Source organism: Phascolarctos cinereus, unplaced genomic scaffold (assembly GCF_003287225.1).
Source record: "Phascolarctos cinereus isolate Bilbo 61053 unplaced genomic scaffold, phaCin_HiC Scaffold_2;HRSCAF=192, whole genome shotgun sequence".
Lineage (NCBI taxonomy): Eukaryota > Metazoa > Chordata > Mammalia > Diprotodontia > Phascolarctidae > Phascolarctos > Phascolarctos cinereus.
Window position 1 is genome coordinate 344,024,733 of NW_027555625.1, and position 18,208 is coordinate 344,042,940.

General features: G+C 34.6%; 1 protein-coding gene across 2 annotated transcripts in view; it reads right to left on the reverse strand.

Moving 5' to 3' along the window:
- Positions 1 to 8,055: 8,055 nt before the first annotated feature.
- SMAD5 (SMAD family member 5) overlaps positions 8,056 to 18,208 on the reverse strand; it is a 40,994-nt gene continuing 30,841 nt past the window's right edge. For both annotated transcript variants that reach the window (XM_020991243.2, XM_020991244.2), the window contains 3 exons: positions 16,124 to 16,345; positions 14,627 to 14,883; positions 8,056 to 12,959 (listed from right to left, as the gene is read on the reverse strand). In XM_020991243.2, coding sequence (XP_020846902.1) covers positions 12,816 to 12,959; positions 14,627 to 14,883; positions 16,124 to 16,345 — 623 coding nt within the window. In that variant the 3' untranslated portion in view covers positions 8,056 to 12,815. The remainder of the gene's footprint in view (positions 12,960 to 14,626; positions 14,884 to 16,123; positions 16,346 to 18,208) is intronic.

The following is an 18,208-nucleotide window of genomic DNA, read 5'->3' on the forward strand; positions in this document are numbered from 1 at the left end:
CTGCTAATGCCTCCTTATGTTTTGTATGTGGCTATATTGTCTTCCCAAATAGAAGATAAATTCTTTGAGGGTAAGGACTGCTTCATTTGTCTTTATATCTACAGTATCTAGCACAGTGCCTAGCATATGGTAGGCACTTAATGTTTATTGATTCATTTCCCTCCAAGCTAATTGTTTAGGCCTAGGGCAGGGGTGGGGAACCTTGGCCTTGAGGCCACAGGTGCTTTTCTAGGTCTTTGGGTTTGGCCTTTTGACTGAGTCCCAAGTTTTACAGAACAAATCCTTTTATTAAGGGAATTTGTTCTTTGAAGTTTGGATTCAGTCAAAGGGCCGAACTAGAGGGCCACATATGGCCTTGAGGCCACAGGTTCCCCACCCCTGGTCTAGAACTTTCTTGGGTTTTGATCATTGCTCCACATAGGTAGGTTTCCTCACTCAAGACATGCTGCCCTACCAAAGCTGACTAATTCATCAAGCATTATGTAATTCACAAAAATGAAATTTTTACCCTAGAGTAGTAGTGTATTTTGGGTGCCAATAGATACATACCTTCCCCTCCCTCTGAACAGTCTGTGCTTCTTAGCCAAATCTCTCTTGAAGAAGTCAATACTTGTTATAGTTTCAGGCTTGGAAGGCTATTTAGCATATTAGGCTTTTTCAACTCTTATTTCCTACATCAGCATGGAACGAGGGATTTTACCACTGGCCCTGAGTAGGTTGGGTTTCAGTTTCAGCTCTGCTGTCCGTTTTGTAAAGTCAATCATAGTAGATCTTTACCAAGGTTTAAAGACTTTTTTTTTTTTGGCCACAAATCTTTTCTCTGAGGAAGTGCCTAAGGAAGCACAGTGTAGTAGACAGGAAGACCTGGTTGGTCCCAACTAGACCAACACTTGACCCTAGGCACTTAACCACTCTGTGCCTCAGTTTTCTCGTTTGTAAAATGGAAGTGTTGCCGAAATTCAGAGCACGAGCTCTTTTCTCCTAGCACAGAAATCTGAGACTATACCTTTTTTCAAGTCTATTCTTTTGAATCCCTGCCTCACCTTGTTACTTTGCTTTTTTTTAACCCTCATTTTTTTAAGGGGACTTTTGAAGAGATAAACATGCTGTTACCAGTGTAGATGAACTCTTTTGCAATTTGCGTCAACTGGGGCACTGACGAGTATCACATAAATATTATGTATCAGGTCTTCCTAATTTTGACTACCTCTTCATTTGCCTTGCTAAAATAGCTGTTAAATGCTTTGCAATTTGATCAAATCAAATTGGTTCCTAATAATTGCTATCTTCAATGTTACTACTGATCCATTAATTATCAAATCTAATGGCCTTTTATCACTCTTCATCCTGCTAGATCACTCCATGGGCCTTGACCCTGTTGTCTTGACATTCTTTCCTCCTAGATACTCTTCCTAGATATTCATGGCACTGCTCCCTGCCATCTCTCCTGTTTAACTGACTTCTCCTCAACTTTCTTTGCTGGATCTTTGCTCAGGTCAGGTCGACTCACCACGGCTGTTCTGTCCTGGGCCTTCTTCTCTATGCCCCGTTTCATTTGGTTATCAGGTCTTATGAGTCCAATTATCTCTACAGTAATCATTTCCAGATCAATGTATCTAGTCCTAATCTACTAAGCTCCAGTGTTCTCAAACTCAACGTGTCCAAAACAGAACTTATCTTCCCTATTTCTCCCTTACTCCCAGCCTATCCCCACTTCCCACAATCCTCCACCTGTGTCACACAACCTGTCATCCATGATTCTTCATTCACACTCATCCATCCCACATATTCAATCTGTTGTCAAATCTTATCATTTCTAACTTCATGACGTCTCTCATATACATCCTCTTCTCTCCACTCTCAAAGTTACCACCCCAGTACAAACCCTCATCACTTCTCATCTGGTCTATTACAATAGACTTCTAATTGGGCTGCCTGCCTCAAATACCTACACTCAGCCACAAATGATTTCCCCAAATAGCAGGTCTGACCATATTATCCTATTACTCAGTAAAGCCCAGTTTTTTTTTCCTATTACCTCTAGGACTAAATATTAAACAAAACATTCTATTGCCACATAAAGCCTTTTACAGCCAAGCTCCTGCCTACCTTTTCAGTCTTGTTGCCGAGCTATACAATCCAGCTACACTGGCTTACTTGCTGTCCCTCACACATGATACTCTAACTCTATTAATCTTCTCACTGGCTTCTTCTCATACCTAGAATGCTTCCCTCACTCATTTCTGACTTGTAGCTTCCCTTGTATACTTCAAGATGCAGGTCACATCCCAACTTCTATAAAAAGCTTCCCACATCCCTCCACTACCTTTCTTCTGGTGTTTACCTTGCATTTATAGTAAATATTTCATTCATCTACATAGTTACTTTCATGTTAGCTCTAGAATTTGAATTCTTTTAGAACAGGAAACAATTTTTCTTTGTATCTTCAGCACTTAACATAGTGCCTAGCACATAGTAAGCCCTTAATAGATGCATTGTTGAGTACCTTCTGTTGGCAGTAAATGTGTTGAATGGCAGTGAGCCTAATTTGCATAAATTATCTAAAACACCCCACAGTGAAGCTAGGGTAGCAATTGAGGGAACCTATACTATATGCTCAATACATTTCTAAGTTATGTAACACATGGCAGAGTTTCAGTTCTGCCAGAGAAGCATTCATAGTTACCCTTATGTTTGTTAAAAAATATTATTTGGGTTCAGTTCAGTTAGGTGTTCAATGAATTAGTGGAGTTCATTCCAGTTTAGTGTTCCTGGTTTGGTTCAGACAGATAGCATTTAATAGCACCATATTTAAGCAAAGAATAATAATTTAAAATAAAAGTCCTGTGAAAGCAATTTAAAGAAAGTTTGAGTTTATCCACCTGAAGATATGCGAATTGGAAACTAAAAGAAAGGTCTGAATGAATGAGCACTTACTATGTTCAAAGCCCAGTGCTAAGTGCTGGGGATACAAATAGAAAAGACAATTCCTCATCTCAAGGAGATCCATATTCTAATGGGGGAGACAAAACATGAAAATTTTAAGCTGCAACTCAGATGGAAAAGTCCCATGATTCTTAAAGTGCAATCACACAGCAGATGGTAATGTCTACCTACTTTTTTTTGTTATTTCCACTGATAAAGTACCAATTTCTGATGAACCATTTGACAGTATTAAGGTAAAGAACTTTCTTTTCTGGATTTCAGTAGCTGTGGCTCTAGCACCTGCAGAAGCAATTGCCAGGTTGCATCCTCAGAATGATGGTTGAGGGCACTGAGCTGGAAGCATTGCTATTACCAACGCTCTTGGACCCAGGATCATGGTGTTGTCTTCATTGTGGTCTGAGGGGAGATGGTGGTCAAGGTGGCAGTGGTTTGGCTTGCCTGGTACATGCTGCCTTCCTGTCTCTCAGGGCTTCTTCGGTAAGCTGGCTTGTCTATCCTGTGTATATGGCAGTTGGTTGGCAATGGCTAGCACCTTCTCCACAGGAGTGGCTTCCCTGATGGCTTTGAGAGCTGGATGGGAAGTAGTTGGTCAACTGTTGTTGCTGGTGGTGATAAAATGGACTCTCTTTTCAAAATGATTTTCCCCTCAATTATGGTTATGGAGAATGGCTTGGAAGCAGTTCTGGTAGTTTGGGACACACAAACAGTAATTCTGTTATCTGAACAAAAATATACTGTCTATAAAATTTGGTCCAATAGCCTTACCATTACAATCTCAAGAAAGAGCTAGTGAGTGCCAGTCTTCCTATGCAAAGGTCCCCAGTTATCTCCAAACTCCATTATAAACAGAAGAGGATATTTGCTCAGACCGCATCAGAAAACAAACTAATATTAACAAGCAAAGGAGGCAGTTGAGATGTGACTTAACTATACTGGGGATAGATGGAACCCAAAGAATGTTTTGGCCTCCACTCTGAATCTTTGTCTGGAATTAGAAGGAGCCAAAAATGGCAACTACCTCGCATGATTCTACAACTGATTATTATTCACATAGAGATCAGTTTTGTTACTTTTCTTAAATGTTTAAAGTGTTTTTGATGCATTTATGGACTGGGGATGAGAGAAAAGTCCTGAGAAATTAAAGTTTAAATATTTCACCAATATTCAGATTTGAAAACGTTACTTTAAAAACCAAAATCCTGTACACACCCCATGCCAAATGTGCAAAAATACACTTATAAACATTTAACTTGTTAGGTAATACACCATAAATGAATCCTTGGCCCCAAGACAAACTCCTTAAGTAGAAACTGATAAACAGCCAGTTTTTGGAGTTATATTGTTATAACTAATGTACATCTCTTCTTTAAATACTCCAGCCAATAATACACAATCCTGGTAGAACAGATTAATGTGCTTTTTCAAAAGTCAATTTACTCATGTGTTAAAATCTTGCAAGCTTTAAAAGCAAAACCATAGTAATATCTAAGTAAATGAATAGAATTTCAACATTTCCCACTCAATCATGGATATACCTCATATTTCTAAACAAGCACTCTGATAATTATCACTCAGTTCACATATTTATACAATATGAGCCACACTATAATTGCTGTGGTAATGAAACACATTCCTTATTGACCATCTTTGTTGTTGAAAGATAATTGGAGCAGATGTCACCAGTTATGATTGAAGTTAGAAATGGCTGTATTTCACTGATTGTTCCATTGTAAAATGTCAATAAATATATAAAAAGGGTGTTTATAAAATGCCAGTAACAAAATTTAATACAAAAGAAATCGAAGAAATAACTAATTTTTTAAAACATTTTCTCCTAACAGAAAACACTGCATATTAATTATGTTAAATTATTTCATTTCTTCCATTTTCAGTAGACTTTCATTAACAAAGGCTTCAATAGAATTGGCCTTTTTCTGCCAGACCCAGTGAAAGAATAAAAATAGATCATAACAACTTTCTCAGCTTGCCCATGATCTAGGTATACAATAAACACTTGCAAAATGAGCTACTTGGCCCTCACTTTTTTTGGTAAAATAATACTATTGAAAAGCAAAACATATTAAAAGACTAAGAAGTCAAATGTTTTAATCACTTAAATCTACAGTAGCCATTGGGAGTAAAAGCAAAAATCAAAACTGGCAGAGCTATGCCCATCCTTCTCCCAAAATGTAGAAAGTTAGAATCTAGATCAGATTCTAAGCAGAACCGTGAGGTAGTAATTACAAACTTTTCCAGCAAGCATGTTGGTTCCACAATAAGAATGCTGATACCCCTATTAGCCCTGATACCCCTAATTCCCTCACCCTGTGCTCTAGTATAATCTGTAAAGCAAAATAATTTGCTTTAAATTTAAAAAAAGCTAAACTCTTTTCTTATATTAGCATTTGCTTATAGTTCTTATGATTAATTATTAATAGCTACAGCTTTGGGGAAATAAGGTTACAAATCAGAGCAACTGATTTTTAAAAAAATAAACAAGTACAATTCAAAAAAGTCATTTTTTTATTCTGTAATGTGAAATTTTTCTGTTTATAATTTTCATGCAAATTTCTATGGCTTAGAATGTCAAGAAAACTCATATTGCAAAAGCACAGCTTTTCAAATATAGTCTTCTCTATCATCTGAGCTGAGATATGAAAGCATAGTATTCGATAACCAAAGATATACACACATATAAACTCAGCATATATATTTCTAGTTAGCTTTTTATTTTTTTCAGATTACCATCATAATTATGTTTTTCTCAGACACATAACAAACTTATATTCCTTTCACAAAGACTTAATGATGAAGGAGGAAAAAGAGTGGGACAAAGAGTATGAGACCTTAGAGATCACTTAATCCAACCTCCTCACATTTTACAAAAAAAACTGTCACCAGAGAGAGACCTGTCTAAAGTCACTAGTAGAGCTAAGATGTGAAATTTAAGTTCTCTAACTCTAAATTAATGCTTTACTAAGCATTATCAATTTAAAATTAGATATACATAACCTTTACAAAATGGATAATAAAATTTAGCTTAAAATCAAGGCAACCTAATATTTGTAGTCTAATTCACAATTACTCCAAATTAGCACTAGAAAGACCTTACACATGATTATATACAACACTCACATTGAATAGATAAAGAACCCAGAGAGGGAGAAGAAATGGCTTACCTGAGGTCATCATTAGTCAGCTGGTACTAAAATTCTGGGTCTAGTGACTTTCAGTCAAGATGGTAGCCCGAATGGAAGGAGGCAGCCGAATTCCCACATTCCAGCTCTAGCAAAAACCTCAAAATCACATCAGACCCAATAATAATTAAGAAGTACCACGAGAAGCTACTTTAAGTGATTTCTTCCATCCCAGAACTATACAAAAATTCAGCCAGAACCCCAAGGTCAATAAGAAATGTAACCACCAGCAAAGCCAACTCAGGAACAAGCAAATAAGACAGTAGTTTCCCAACATGGTCAGGTATCAGTCACAGACACAGGTAGCCTTATATAGGACTCTGTAACCTGAAGCAGCAAAAGTAGAGAGTTTTCCCAAAAAGAAAACCCTAAATTAATCAGAAACCCATAACAAGGTCCTTAGAAACCTGGAATAGCAGTGACCAGTGTGAAGGCATGGGGTTGTGATAATATTTAGATCAGCACATCTGAGGCCCAGAGAATCTATTGTCCCTAAATATCATGGTGAAGATTCTCTCAACCTTAAAGATCCAGGGAAGCCCAAACCTGGAAGACAGAGATCAATACGGGAACACAGGTAACCGAGATCTAGACCATGAAGGGCCGACGACCCCAAACAAAAAAGTAGCAGAAGGCAGAATTTAACCTTTATATATAATCCCAAATCAGGAACCAAGGCTGAAGAAATGAATAAATAAAAAATTTTGGCCACTACAAAGCATTAGAGATACCTAAAACTACAACCTAAAAGAAGAAAATAAACTAATGTAAAAACTAAGCAAAGACTAAAAGGAAAAATGGATTTTTCACAAGGACTGTGTGAATACCTAGAAGAAATTAAGTAGGAGGGAAAAAATGTTAAGGTATTTGCTACAAAACAATGGATCTAGAAAATAGGTCAAGAAGCGAGAATTTCAGAATCATTGTACTCCCTGAAAATTATGATTTAAAATTTTAAAAATTATTTCAAGAAATCATAAACGAAAACTGCTTAGATCTATTAGAACCAGAAGACAAGTGATGATAGAAAGAATCCACAAATCACCTCCTGAAAGAAACACCAAAAGGAAAAGTCCCAATGACCAATAATGACCAAAAAACCCAGAAAAGGCATCAGATGAACCCAACTCTCAACTGTGCTAAGGAGCGCTGAAAAAACAAACACATGGACACACGTGATTTGTTGAGAAATACATCAAACTCAACAGGAAAATGGGTGGGAGTAGGGAAGAAGGGCATTAAAAGTAAAATAAAAAGAAACTGAAAACTAAGAGGTGCCCATCAATTTAAGAATGAATAAATTGTGGCATATGAACGTAGTATTATTACACCACAAAAAATAATCTCAGAAAATCTGTGTAATGATTTGCTCTAGAATGAAGGTAACAGAACCAAGTAAACAATTTCTACAAGGACGAGAATTTAAACAACAACTTTTAAGGACTTTTAAAAACTGTGATCAAAGCAATGATTGACTTCATCCCTGAATGACTTATGATGAAGTATATTCCCTACTTCCTGACAAAAAGGGGATGAGGTCAAAGCACAAAAAGACATTGGACACAGTAATTGTGTGGATTTGTTTTGCCTGACTATGCTTAATTGCTATAAAGGTTTTGTTTTCTTTTTAATTTTGGGGGGATGCCTGGAAAAGAGTGGGAATTAGCAATAGTGATGCCAAAAAAGGATCCCTGAAACATTTTAAAAATGCACAGAGGAAAACATAAGACAGTTCAGAATGAAGCACAGAAAAGTAGGGCAATTTTGAAAATAACAAGTTAAATTTAACATCTACTTTAAAAGCATCACAAAATGCAGGTTCCTGGTTTCATGTACTATCTTGTTTTCTATATGTACAGGGAAAAGCTCATTTTTTCTGGCGTTTAAGCTCAAAAAAAAATTAAAAACAAGAGAAAAGAATGAGGTTTATTGAAATACAGAGTACTTATAAGCAATATGCAAAAATTCATAAGCATTATGGATTTGTAAAGCACAAAAAAGACTAATACATTTTACATATTAACAAAAAGAGAAGAAAATTAAAACTTGTTGCTAGAATCTCATTTTCGATAATGTAAACAAAAGCATGACAATGCTAGATGAGATGTAGACTGATGGTACAATCAAATAATTTGGTCTAGCATTTGCATATCAAATTTCTTTTTTAAAAGAGCATAGGCACACACATACAAAAAGTCCCAAGCTTCATGATGGTAAGAGAATCAGTTAAAAGTAAAATAATTAATTATTTTTAAAATGTCATTTATTGAACATGTTTTTTAAAAACATACCTGTAAAACTGTTACTACTAACAGCTGCTATAACTAAAAAGTTCTCTACTAAGAATCCTTATGATTAAATCAAAGTATACTATCTTAAAGGGCATTCAAAGGGGAAAACAATGTCTTTTGTTTTTTCCTTTAAAAGGTGGCCAATGTGGAATACTAGTTTTTTGTCCAGCCTGGATTTTTATAATTTTGCTTGTCAATATTCATTATGCTGTCTGGAGCTATAAAACCACTCTCAACACCATTATTTTGTATCATTATTTTAATGGCACTTAACCTGCTTAAAAAAAAAAAGATATTCTACAAACAAATCAGTAATTAAGGCTGCAAATCAACTAGGAGATATGCAAGTTGCAAATCTGAGATGACTTAAAATTTTCAACATTATTTTAGAGAGAACAGCCCTTCAAGAACACTTATACAAATAACTGGACCAAATCAGAGTTTTGACCATAATGAAGCACTTGTAAGAATATCAATTCAAATGAGTTCAGTTTTCTAAGCCAATTTCTTTGGGATGTCAATGTGTCATCACATACTATTATCTCTCACTTTTTTTTTTATCACTCAAAGTGTTAGCATAGTGCCTAGTATGATATGTTGAAAGCAACAACTTAAAACTTTTCTTTCTAAACTTTTCTTCTTGACTAAAATTTAGAAGGTTTCTTTAGAGCTGAATTTCTTCCTACATCAACACAACTCCTACTCCACCCCCCCCCAAAAGTCCAAATAGCATTTATGATTCAGTTAGGGTATGGGGGCAGAGGGGGCAGAAGAGGGCAGGAGGGAGACTATATCACATTAACTGCATTTGTCAAAGTTCCTGTAATGAAAGCACCACATGAAAACCTGTTATAATGATGATCTCTGACAGTAGGACTTTATTTTCACTATGATTTTCTCTGTAGTGACATAGCTATATTTTGAGGGTTATTTTTCATTATGAAAAACTCTGCATCTTGGACTAAGCTAGGCCCAGATCCTGAGCCTTATTTTGTATAGCACAGCTAAAAAAATACCTTAATACTGGCCATTCCTGGCAAAATCTCATTCTCCAGCCTTACTTATAGGTAATAGCAGATGATTGTTTATAGAGAAGTAGAGGACACAGTCTTGACTGTTTTGTCTCTTTCTCTGTAAATTTTTATTGTAGGGTTGCTAAAGAAAATTGGAAAAGTGAGGCTGGCCCTTGTAGAGAAAAACATACACACATCCTTCTACATGAGATTAGCCCAGGAAACATAGTAGTTGCTGAGTTTTGTTTTTGTTTTGAGAAAAGGAGTCACAATTATAGAAGAAATATGCTCTGAAAACCTCTGATACAATTATTTTCAAATTTTTATTTCCAAGGATAATTTGTGAGGTACTTACTTTGTTTACCACTGCTTTAGAACAATATAATCCAAAGACTATATACTGGCAGATCCCAAGGCCTATTCTCTGTAATCTGTATGTTTATCATGAATAAGTCAAGTTTTGTTTCTGACCCAATATAATAGTTTACTTATGATATCACTCATTAACTGTCTTTATCAATAACAGCTCAATTCACCTAATTAATTCTGGTGAACTAATGGGTTTTGGTAGTATATAGTGAGTATGACATTAAAAGGGTCAAATGGTATCCCAGAGTTGGATCTGAGGATGAGAGAAACTGTACCTTAGATTCTAAAACTCTTTCAAGTTCTCTTAACTGGTGATTAAAAGACAGTAGCCCTGTACCCTATCTATATTCACCTAAAAAAAAATCTCTAGATTAACAGGAGATTTGCACTCAGAGAAAAAAAGTTGCTGTGATACCAGAAAAATCTGTCTCACATAGATTAAATCATTCCCATCCACCATGGACCATTTCTGATTTTAAAACTGTGATCCTCCAATTCAATTTACTGATCATTATGGTGACAATACTCAATTAAGTTCCTATGAAAGTGACAGCATTTGATTTCAGCTCAAAAGAGGAAATTCAAGCTGGCCAAGTAATCAAAGTTTTAATATCCTGCGTTTTGATATACGTATGATTCTTGTTAACTATATAACCATTTAAAATTTTCCTTGGGGGTAGGAGAAAGAAGCAAGGGGCTTCATGGGCCATATGTAAACTAAATTCAAATTCAGAAGGGTAATAATATCCAGCAATCATTGAAGTCTGTGAAAAGTTACCCCCAATTAACTTTTAATTAGCTCAAACACCTATCTATTCAAACCACCAAAACTCAATGTCTCCTCTAATCCAGAATCAAAACTGCAAAATGCATTTACGTCATCATGAAAATGATCCACTGGCTATTTTCTGTTATTAACTAAGCTTTACTGACTTCTACCATCAAAGTTTCCTCAAGTTGGTTTTCTAAGAGTACAATGGAAAAAAAAAAGCTAAGACTATTTCCTAAGCAGAGTAAAAAAAACATAGCATTTACTGCATTTAGAAGACTCAGGATCCAGATGTCAAATAATATTTACATGTAAGACTCAGATATGACTGTTAAGCATTCCTTTCATCAAGCCAAGGGTTCATCTCGGGTAACATGAAAATTTGTGTGGCTTCTTATTTCAACCAAATTACAAACATCATCTATCTACTAGTTGCAATTCACAAAAAGCAAATAAATATTTGTGTAGATGCCAAAAGGAAATCATATTCTCCATCAAAAAGGCACATTTCTTTCTTAAGATCAGTAAGGTATGAAATAAAGTACATACTAGTATTTTAAAACCCCAAATCAGTATACCTGCATCCTTCCTACCTATACAATGTCAATTTCATATACTTTATAAAGGCATTCAACAATGAGGTTTCTGAGGATAGGTAACTATATAAGTTGCTTCAAAAGCATCCTTTCCTTTCCCCACAGTTATTCCACCCTTGAGAAGGTGACTGTTCTTTTAACCTGAAAATTATAGCAGCTCACAAGAAGCTTGGTTAACTAATACTGTGAAGGTTTAAAGTTTTAATCCCTCTCCTCAAAAATTTTATTTGGGGGTGCTTAACTGCCATTTATCTGTTCAGTGAATTAGGTGAACTAGGAAGAGCTATTGCACAACTGCTAACAGTACAATTTCCATTCTTTGATGCATAAACTCTTTAAAAAGAAGAAATTTGGAAACCACTGGAGATTCACTTTTCTAACATATGGGCCATGAAACAACTGTTTACCTGCCATAAAGTACATGTTTCTGAGAAAAGGCCTGACCTGAATCATTCTTGGGGCTGAAATTAGGCTTTTAACACTAATGCGATTACTATACATGTATAACCTATATCAAATTTCTTGCCTTCTCGATGAGGAGGAAGAGCATTTGGAATTCCATTTTAAAAACTAATGTTGAAAACTGTTTTTACATGTAATTGGGGAAAAATAAAATACTAAATTAAAAAAAATTAATGCCATCTATTACAACTGTGAGTGAAAAGGCATCTCAAGTTAAATCTAGAAAACAAAAATCTTACAATTTTGGTTGAAAATAAAACAAAAACTAGACCTTCTTGCAACTTAAGTATGTGCTGTCATTTACAAATTGAAGTGTTTGTGTTAAGATACAAGAAGGGGCAGCAAACAAGCTAATGATTAACAACTACGTCTGAGTTGTTTGGGTGTTTTGTTAAAGGCTATGCTAAAAATATTCACCCATAAAAGTGCAAAATAAAAAGATTATTCTTAACTAAATTACAATCCTTACAATGGTGGCTAAAGGCAACATAATCAAAGTGGACCAAACCTGTGACCTGTCATCCAGCTATATACAGTAGTGTTCATGACAGAACTAGAATATTGTCACATATCTGATACCACTTGTCTGCAATAATTTTTTAAGTGTATTTCAAAATATACATTGAAGTCACATTACTGTGTAAGGCAAATATTTAGTGGAAATAAATGTAAATTTTATGATGTTTCATTTATAAAAGTATAGTTTTGCTTTATTACTATCAGAAAGCTAGACCAGTGAATGGCATTTCTTTAACTAAAACACATTTTATATTTTTTTTTAAAAAAGAAACATATGTTCTCTGAAGTTCCCACACTCTGAGATATTTTTTGTTCATTTAAAAATTGGTGACATTGAAGTAAAAGCATTTTCCAGTTTAAGATAAATGTGAAATCAAATAATTAACCATATATATATATGAACGGTCACAATACTTGCTCTGCATCTTTCAGGCCATTTTTGAGACTTCAACTACCATTTTTATAATACAACTATGAATAAAAACAGAAATTCATTACAAAATACAAATGTATTGGTCACAAGTAGGTAGAAAAAAGTAAGCTGTAATATATGTTCTCCATGTAAGCTCACAGTATCCATACTGAAGTATCCATACTGAATCTAAAATTAAAATAAGGTCACTAATATAGTAACTGAAGATAAGCCTTCAGCACTATGAAACAGAAGATATGGGATTAAGAGGAGAGCCCATTTGAGTAAGTACTTTATCCAACCATTGTAGAGGGCCATGAAGATGAATTTCAATCCAGCATGGAGTACTGGTAACATCTTGCCGGTGATATTCAGCTCCCCAGCCCTATAAAGATTAAGATAACTATATTAAATTCCTCCTCAGACTGTTACAACATAGTATGTTTTTGTTGAGATGTAATTTTAACTTTCTGATATACAAAATGTACTTTAAAAAAAACACTCCTGTAAAAGAGTGATGAAAATTATTACTTATGAATCTAAACAAGTGGCAGTTATAATAAATAAATCAACATGCTGTTCATACACATAATTGATTTTGGGGGGCAAGTCTTGTAATTTCAATGATGTAGGGGTACTCATAATGAGTAAATTCTCCTCACTAATGCAGATCAGCAACATTTTGCAATTTAAAATCTTAAGAGAGTTGAAAGGTATTATTAAAATAAAGACTAGAATTTAAGCCTTCAATAAATTACTCTAGGTAGAGCTATGACTCACTTAAAAAATGATCACTGCCCTTTAAGGGTGAAAGAAGCTATTTACTTAATTCCAATTCAGAAAGAATTTTGTTTTTTTCCTAACTTCCTCTAACCTTCCCTGTCTGGATCTATCCACTTGATGATATATGTAAATTGGAGGTGAGAACGCAAAGAAAATTAGCAGGCATGTTAAAATCATTTTCCTAGTTATCCTGTCTTCCTATAAAAAAGTAAAACATCCTTAACTAATATGCTATTATTAATAGAATAATACCAGCTATATGCATAGTGAAGGAACAATGGTCCACTCAGTCTTCAGAAAAGGGAAAACCAAAGCATGAAAGTATTTGGTAATTCTTCTCTGACTTTGTCCTCAGTGCAATGTAACAGCAGCATTAAAGTATTAATATGAAACAAAACCACTCTTCTCAGTTTTACTCATGAAACAACACTAATTTTGAAAAGCTTATATATTCATCTGAAAGCTCTCAGAACTGTGTCACTCTTAGAAAGCAGCTCTCAGCTACACAAAACAATTCTTAAGACAAAAGCCCACTTAAATAATATATTAATATTAAAATTACTGACAGCAAGATGGTCATTTTCCCATAGAGCTCCCAACTATACCTGGCCTCCTCAGTAGTTAAACTTAGAATTTTCTCTTTATAGTTTATGATCTGGAGCATAGCAATAAATTTGGGAATATCTTCTGCTGACATTTTATTTTATTTTTATTTTTATTTATTTATTTGTTTGTTTTTTAGAACAGGGATTGTTTAATTCTTTGAATTTGTATCCTCAGCACCTAGTATAGGGGACGCATAGCACATAGTCAATGCTCAATAACTACCTGCTGAAGCTCAGTTCAAATCCTACCTTCTTAAGCCTTTCCCTGTCCCTGTCTGTATCCCTCCCACTGAGATTACCTTTTCCTTCTACTCTATATAGCTTTATTATTCTTTTTTTATTAATTTATTTTGAATTATCAATAATCACTTCTATAAGCTTTTGAGTTTTAAATTTTTCTCCCCCTTCCCCTCCCTTTCTCCCCTAGACGGCATGCAATCTAATACAGGCTATACATATATTCCTATTAAAGACATTTTCACATTATTCTGCTGACATTTTAGAGACATTAAGTCATGTAAAAAGCAATACTCAGTATCTCAACTGCATTCATAGAATAATCAAATTTGTTATTTTTTTCCCATTAGAACTTACAGAAATCCAAATATTGAGGGGTGAAGCACCACATGGTAAATCAAATCAGGTCAAAACACAATCTACTCACCTTTACAAAGCTCATTCGAATTGTACACATTTTGGTGAGTTCATAGACTGCCTCAAATCCATGGTTGACAGACTGAGCCAAAAGCTGAGCAAACTCTTGATTGTTAAAAATCTTTAGGCTACAGCCACTAGGAATCTTACAAACAGTGGTAGGATGAAAGCCATGATGAAAGTTGCAGTTTCTACTCTGTACAAATATGCTGCTGTCACTCAGGCACTCGGCATAGACTTCCCCTCCAACATAATAAAGGTGAACCCCTTGCAAAGAAATTCATTAAAAATAAATATTTAAATAAATGTCAATTACTAAGATCACAAATATAATTTTTCTTTATGCAAGGTTTATATAACACATGCTCCAGGCAACCACTAGATGGCAATCTTGTGCCATTTATATAACAGGATGCGCTCTCTTGTCATACTCAAATGACAACCAAGTCAAATTTGTATCTATTCTGGTATTTTTGTTTCTCATATTTCTTTCTTTTTACCCTGAATAATCTTTAGAACGATGGAACAGAAGGCCTTTAGATGAGTCTTTAATGTTAGGTTCTATATAAACTACTTTTAAAACGGAATTTAGCAAAGCACTTCCCAATTATTTCTAATGGAAAAAATGTTATCTAAATTCAATAATTTTAGGATACACTTATATAATTTATTGAACAGATGTCCTAATTTGTTCTGGGGTAGATGTATATCAAAATTATTTCAGTCTCCAAAGGAACATGAATGAAAGGGTATGTTTCATAGGGCAAAGCTGCCATAACATTTAAGAAACTGCATATAATCCACATGAAAATCTACTCATGCTAATTCCAAATTTCATTCCATAAGCACGTGGATACATTACCCTTACTAGGCAGGAGAAGAAAATGATGCATGGAATTTCTTCTAAGTCTGAGCGACTAAGTAATACAGATAGAAATAAAAGTCCTTTTATTATGAAATTGATTTTTCTCCCACAACTGCTCTAACAGAGTAATGAATGTATTCTATAATATATTACTAGGTCCATCATCATATCTAACTAATATTTGAAACAAGACAGACAGCAGGAACTTTAAAACCAGTTGCCCCAACCAAAAACACTCAAAAGCTCTGAATATAAATAAAAACTCACTGGTAAGATAAGAACACAGGTCTCAAGTCAGGAAGACCAGGATTCAAATTCTACCTGATATAATAAGTTAAAAAAAAAGCTAGAAAAGCTTTGTGATCATAGTCACTTACCTACCCTAGTCCTCAGTTTCTTCCTTTAAAAAATGAATGGATTAGATTCTATGACTTCTAAAGCCACGTCTAGCTCTAAATCTATGACCTATGAACTATTAAGGAGGCAGTCTGGATTTCACATTGAATGACCTGGGTTCAAAAATCCTGGCTCTGTTACATGATTCTGGACAAGTTATTTCTATTCTCTGGACCTCAATTTCTTCCACTGTAAAAAATTAAGAGTTTTGAAGCAGATGATCACAAAAATCACAAATCATATTACCTTTTCCAATATGCCGCCTGGTGTTTTCAATTGTTGAGTTACGATTAACATTTGACAATAGACCTAAGCAGAATCTACTTTTGTTGTTGGACGGATCTGTAAATCCATCAACTAAAACACTTGTTGAAGATGCATGAAAAGCTTCTCCAACTCGATTATTTAATTCATAATAGACAATGGAACACCAGTGCTTGGGCTCTTCATAAGCAACAGGTTGGACATCTGTAAATGAATCACACGCAAGGAAATAATCAATATCTCACAACAAAAATTCTGTCATTTTTACTGTGGTTTCAACGCATAAAAATGAAACTTTTTTAAACTTTACTTTTTATTATCAGTTCCAAATCTCCAAATCATCTTTTTGCCTCAACCCGCTCGAGAAGGCAAGAAATATGATATGCATTAGATAAAAAAAGCAAAATAAAGAGAAAAAATTATGCTTCAATCTGAAACCATTAATTCTCTCTCTGGAGAAGGACAGCATTTTTCATCATGAATTCTTTGAAATGGTTTGGATTATTGAATTGATCAGTTGTTCAGTCTTTCATAGTTGATTATCTTTACAATATGGCTATAATTGTGTAAATTAAATCTTCCCAGGCTTTTCTGAAATCATCCCTTTCATCATTTCTTACATTACAATGTATTCCATCACTTTAATATTCCATAACTTGTTCAACCAATATCCAATTGATGGCATGCCCTCAATTTCCAATTCTTTGCCACCACAAGAGCTGCTAAAATATTTTTGTACATATATACATCCTTTTCCTTTTATCCTTTTGGGGCATAGGTCTATTAAGTATTGCTGGGTCAAAGGGAGTTTAATGGCCCTTTGGGCATGGTTCCAAATTGCTCTCCAAAATGGGCAGAGCAGTTCACAACTCCACTAACAGCACATTAATGTCCCTATTTCCTCACATCCCCACCATCATTTGTCATTTTCCCTTCCTGTCATCTTAGCCAATCTGATGGGTATGAGGTAGTACCTCACTTATTTTCACCTGCATTTTTGTAATTATTAGTGATTTAGAGCATTTTTATCAAGCTAGTGACAGCTTGGATTTCTTCCTCTGAAAACTGTGTCCATATCCTTTAAACCTGTATCTATCAATTGAAGCTAAACTTTTATCAGAGAAACTTGCTATAAACATATATCCCACAGTTTCCTGCTTTTTTTTTTTCTTTCTTTCTAATTTTGGCTACACTGGTTTTGTTTATAGAATATAATCAAAATTATTCAATTTACTACTTGTGAACCTATCTTTTGTGTGGTCAAGAACTTTTCCCCTCTCCACGGATCTGACAGGTAATTATTTCCAGGCTCATCTAGTTTGCTTATGATATAAACATTTTTTATTTAAATCATGTACCCATTTTAAGCTTTTCTTGGTATATGGTATGAAATTTTGGTTTATGCCTGGTTTCTGTCAGACTACTTTTCCCAATAGTTTTTGTGAAAAAACTATTTGTGAGTTCTTGTCCCAGGAGCTGGGATCTTTGCATTTATCAATCACTAGGTCACTGTATTTGCTTGCTTGTATACTGTGTACCTAATCTATTCCATTCTATTTCCTATCCAGTACCAAACTGTGACAACTACAGCTTTATATTATAGTCTGAGATCTGGTACTGGTAGGCCATCTTCCTTCACATTTTTGTTTCACTGAATCCCTTGCTATTCTTGAATTTTCGTTCTTCCAGATGTACTTTCTATTATATTTTTCTAGTTCTATATACTTTGGTAGTTTGAATGTTATGAAATTGAATAAATTTAGGTAGTAATGTCATTATAATGACTCAGTCTACCCATGAGCAATTAATATTTCTCTAATTACTTAGATCTGTCTTTATTTGATGGAAAAGTGTTTTGTAATTATATTCATATAGTTCCTGTGTTTGTCTTGGCAGGTAGACTCCCAAACATTTCATACTACATGCAGCTATTTTAAATGTAATCTTCTTTCTATTTCTTCCCCCTGCTGGGTTTTGTTGGTAATGTACATCATCATATCATTTGCAAAAAGTGACAGCTGTGTTTCCTCATTGCCTAGGCTTATTCCTTCAAATATTTTTATTGTC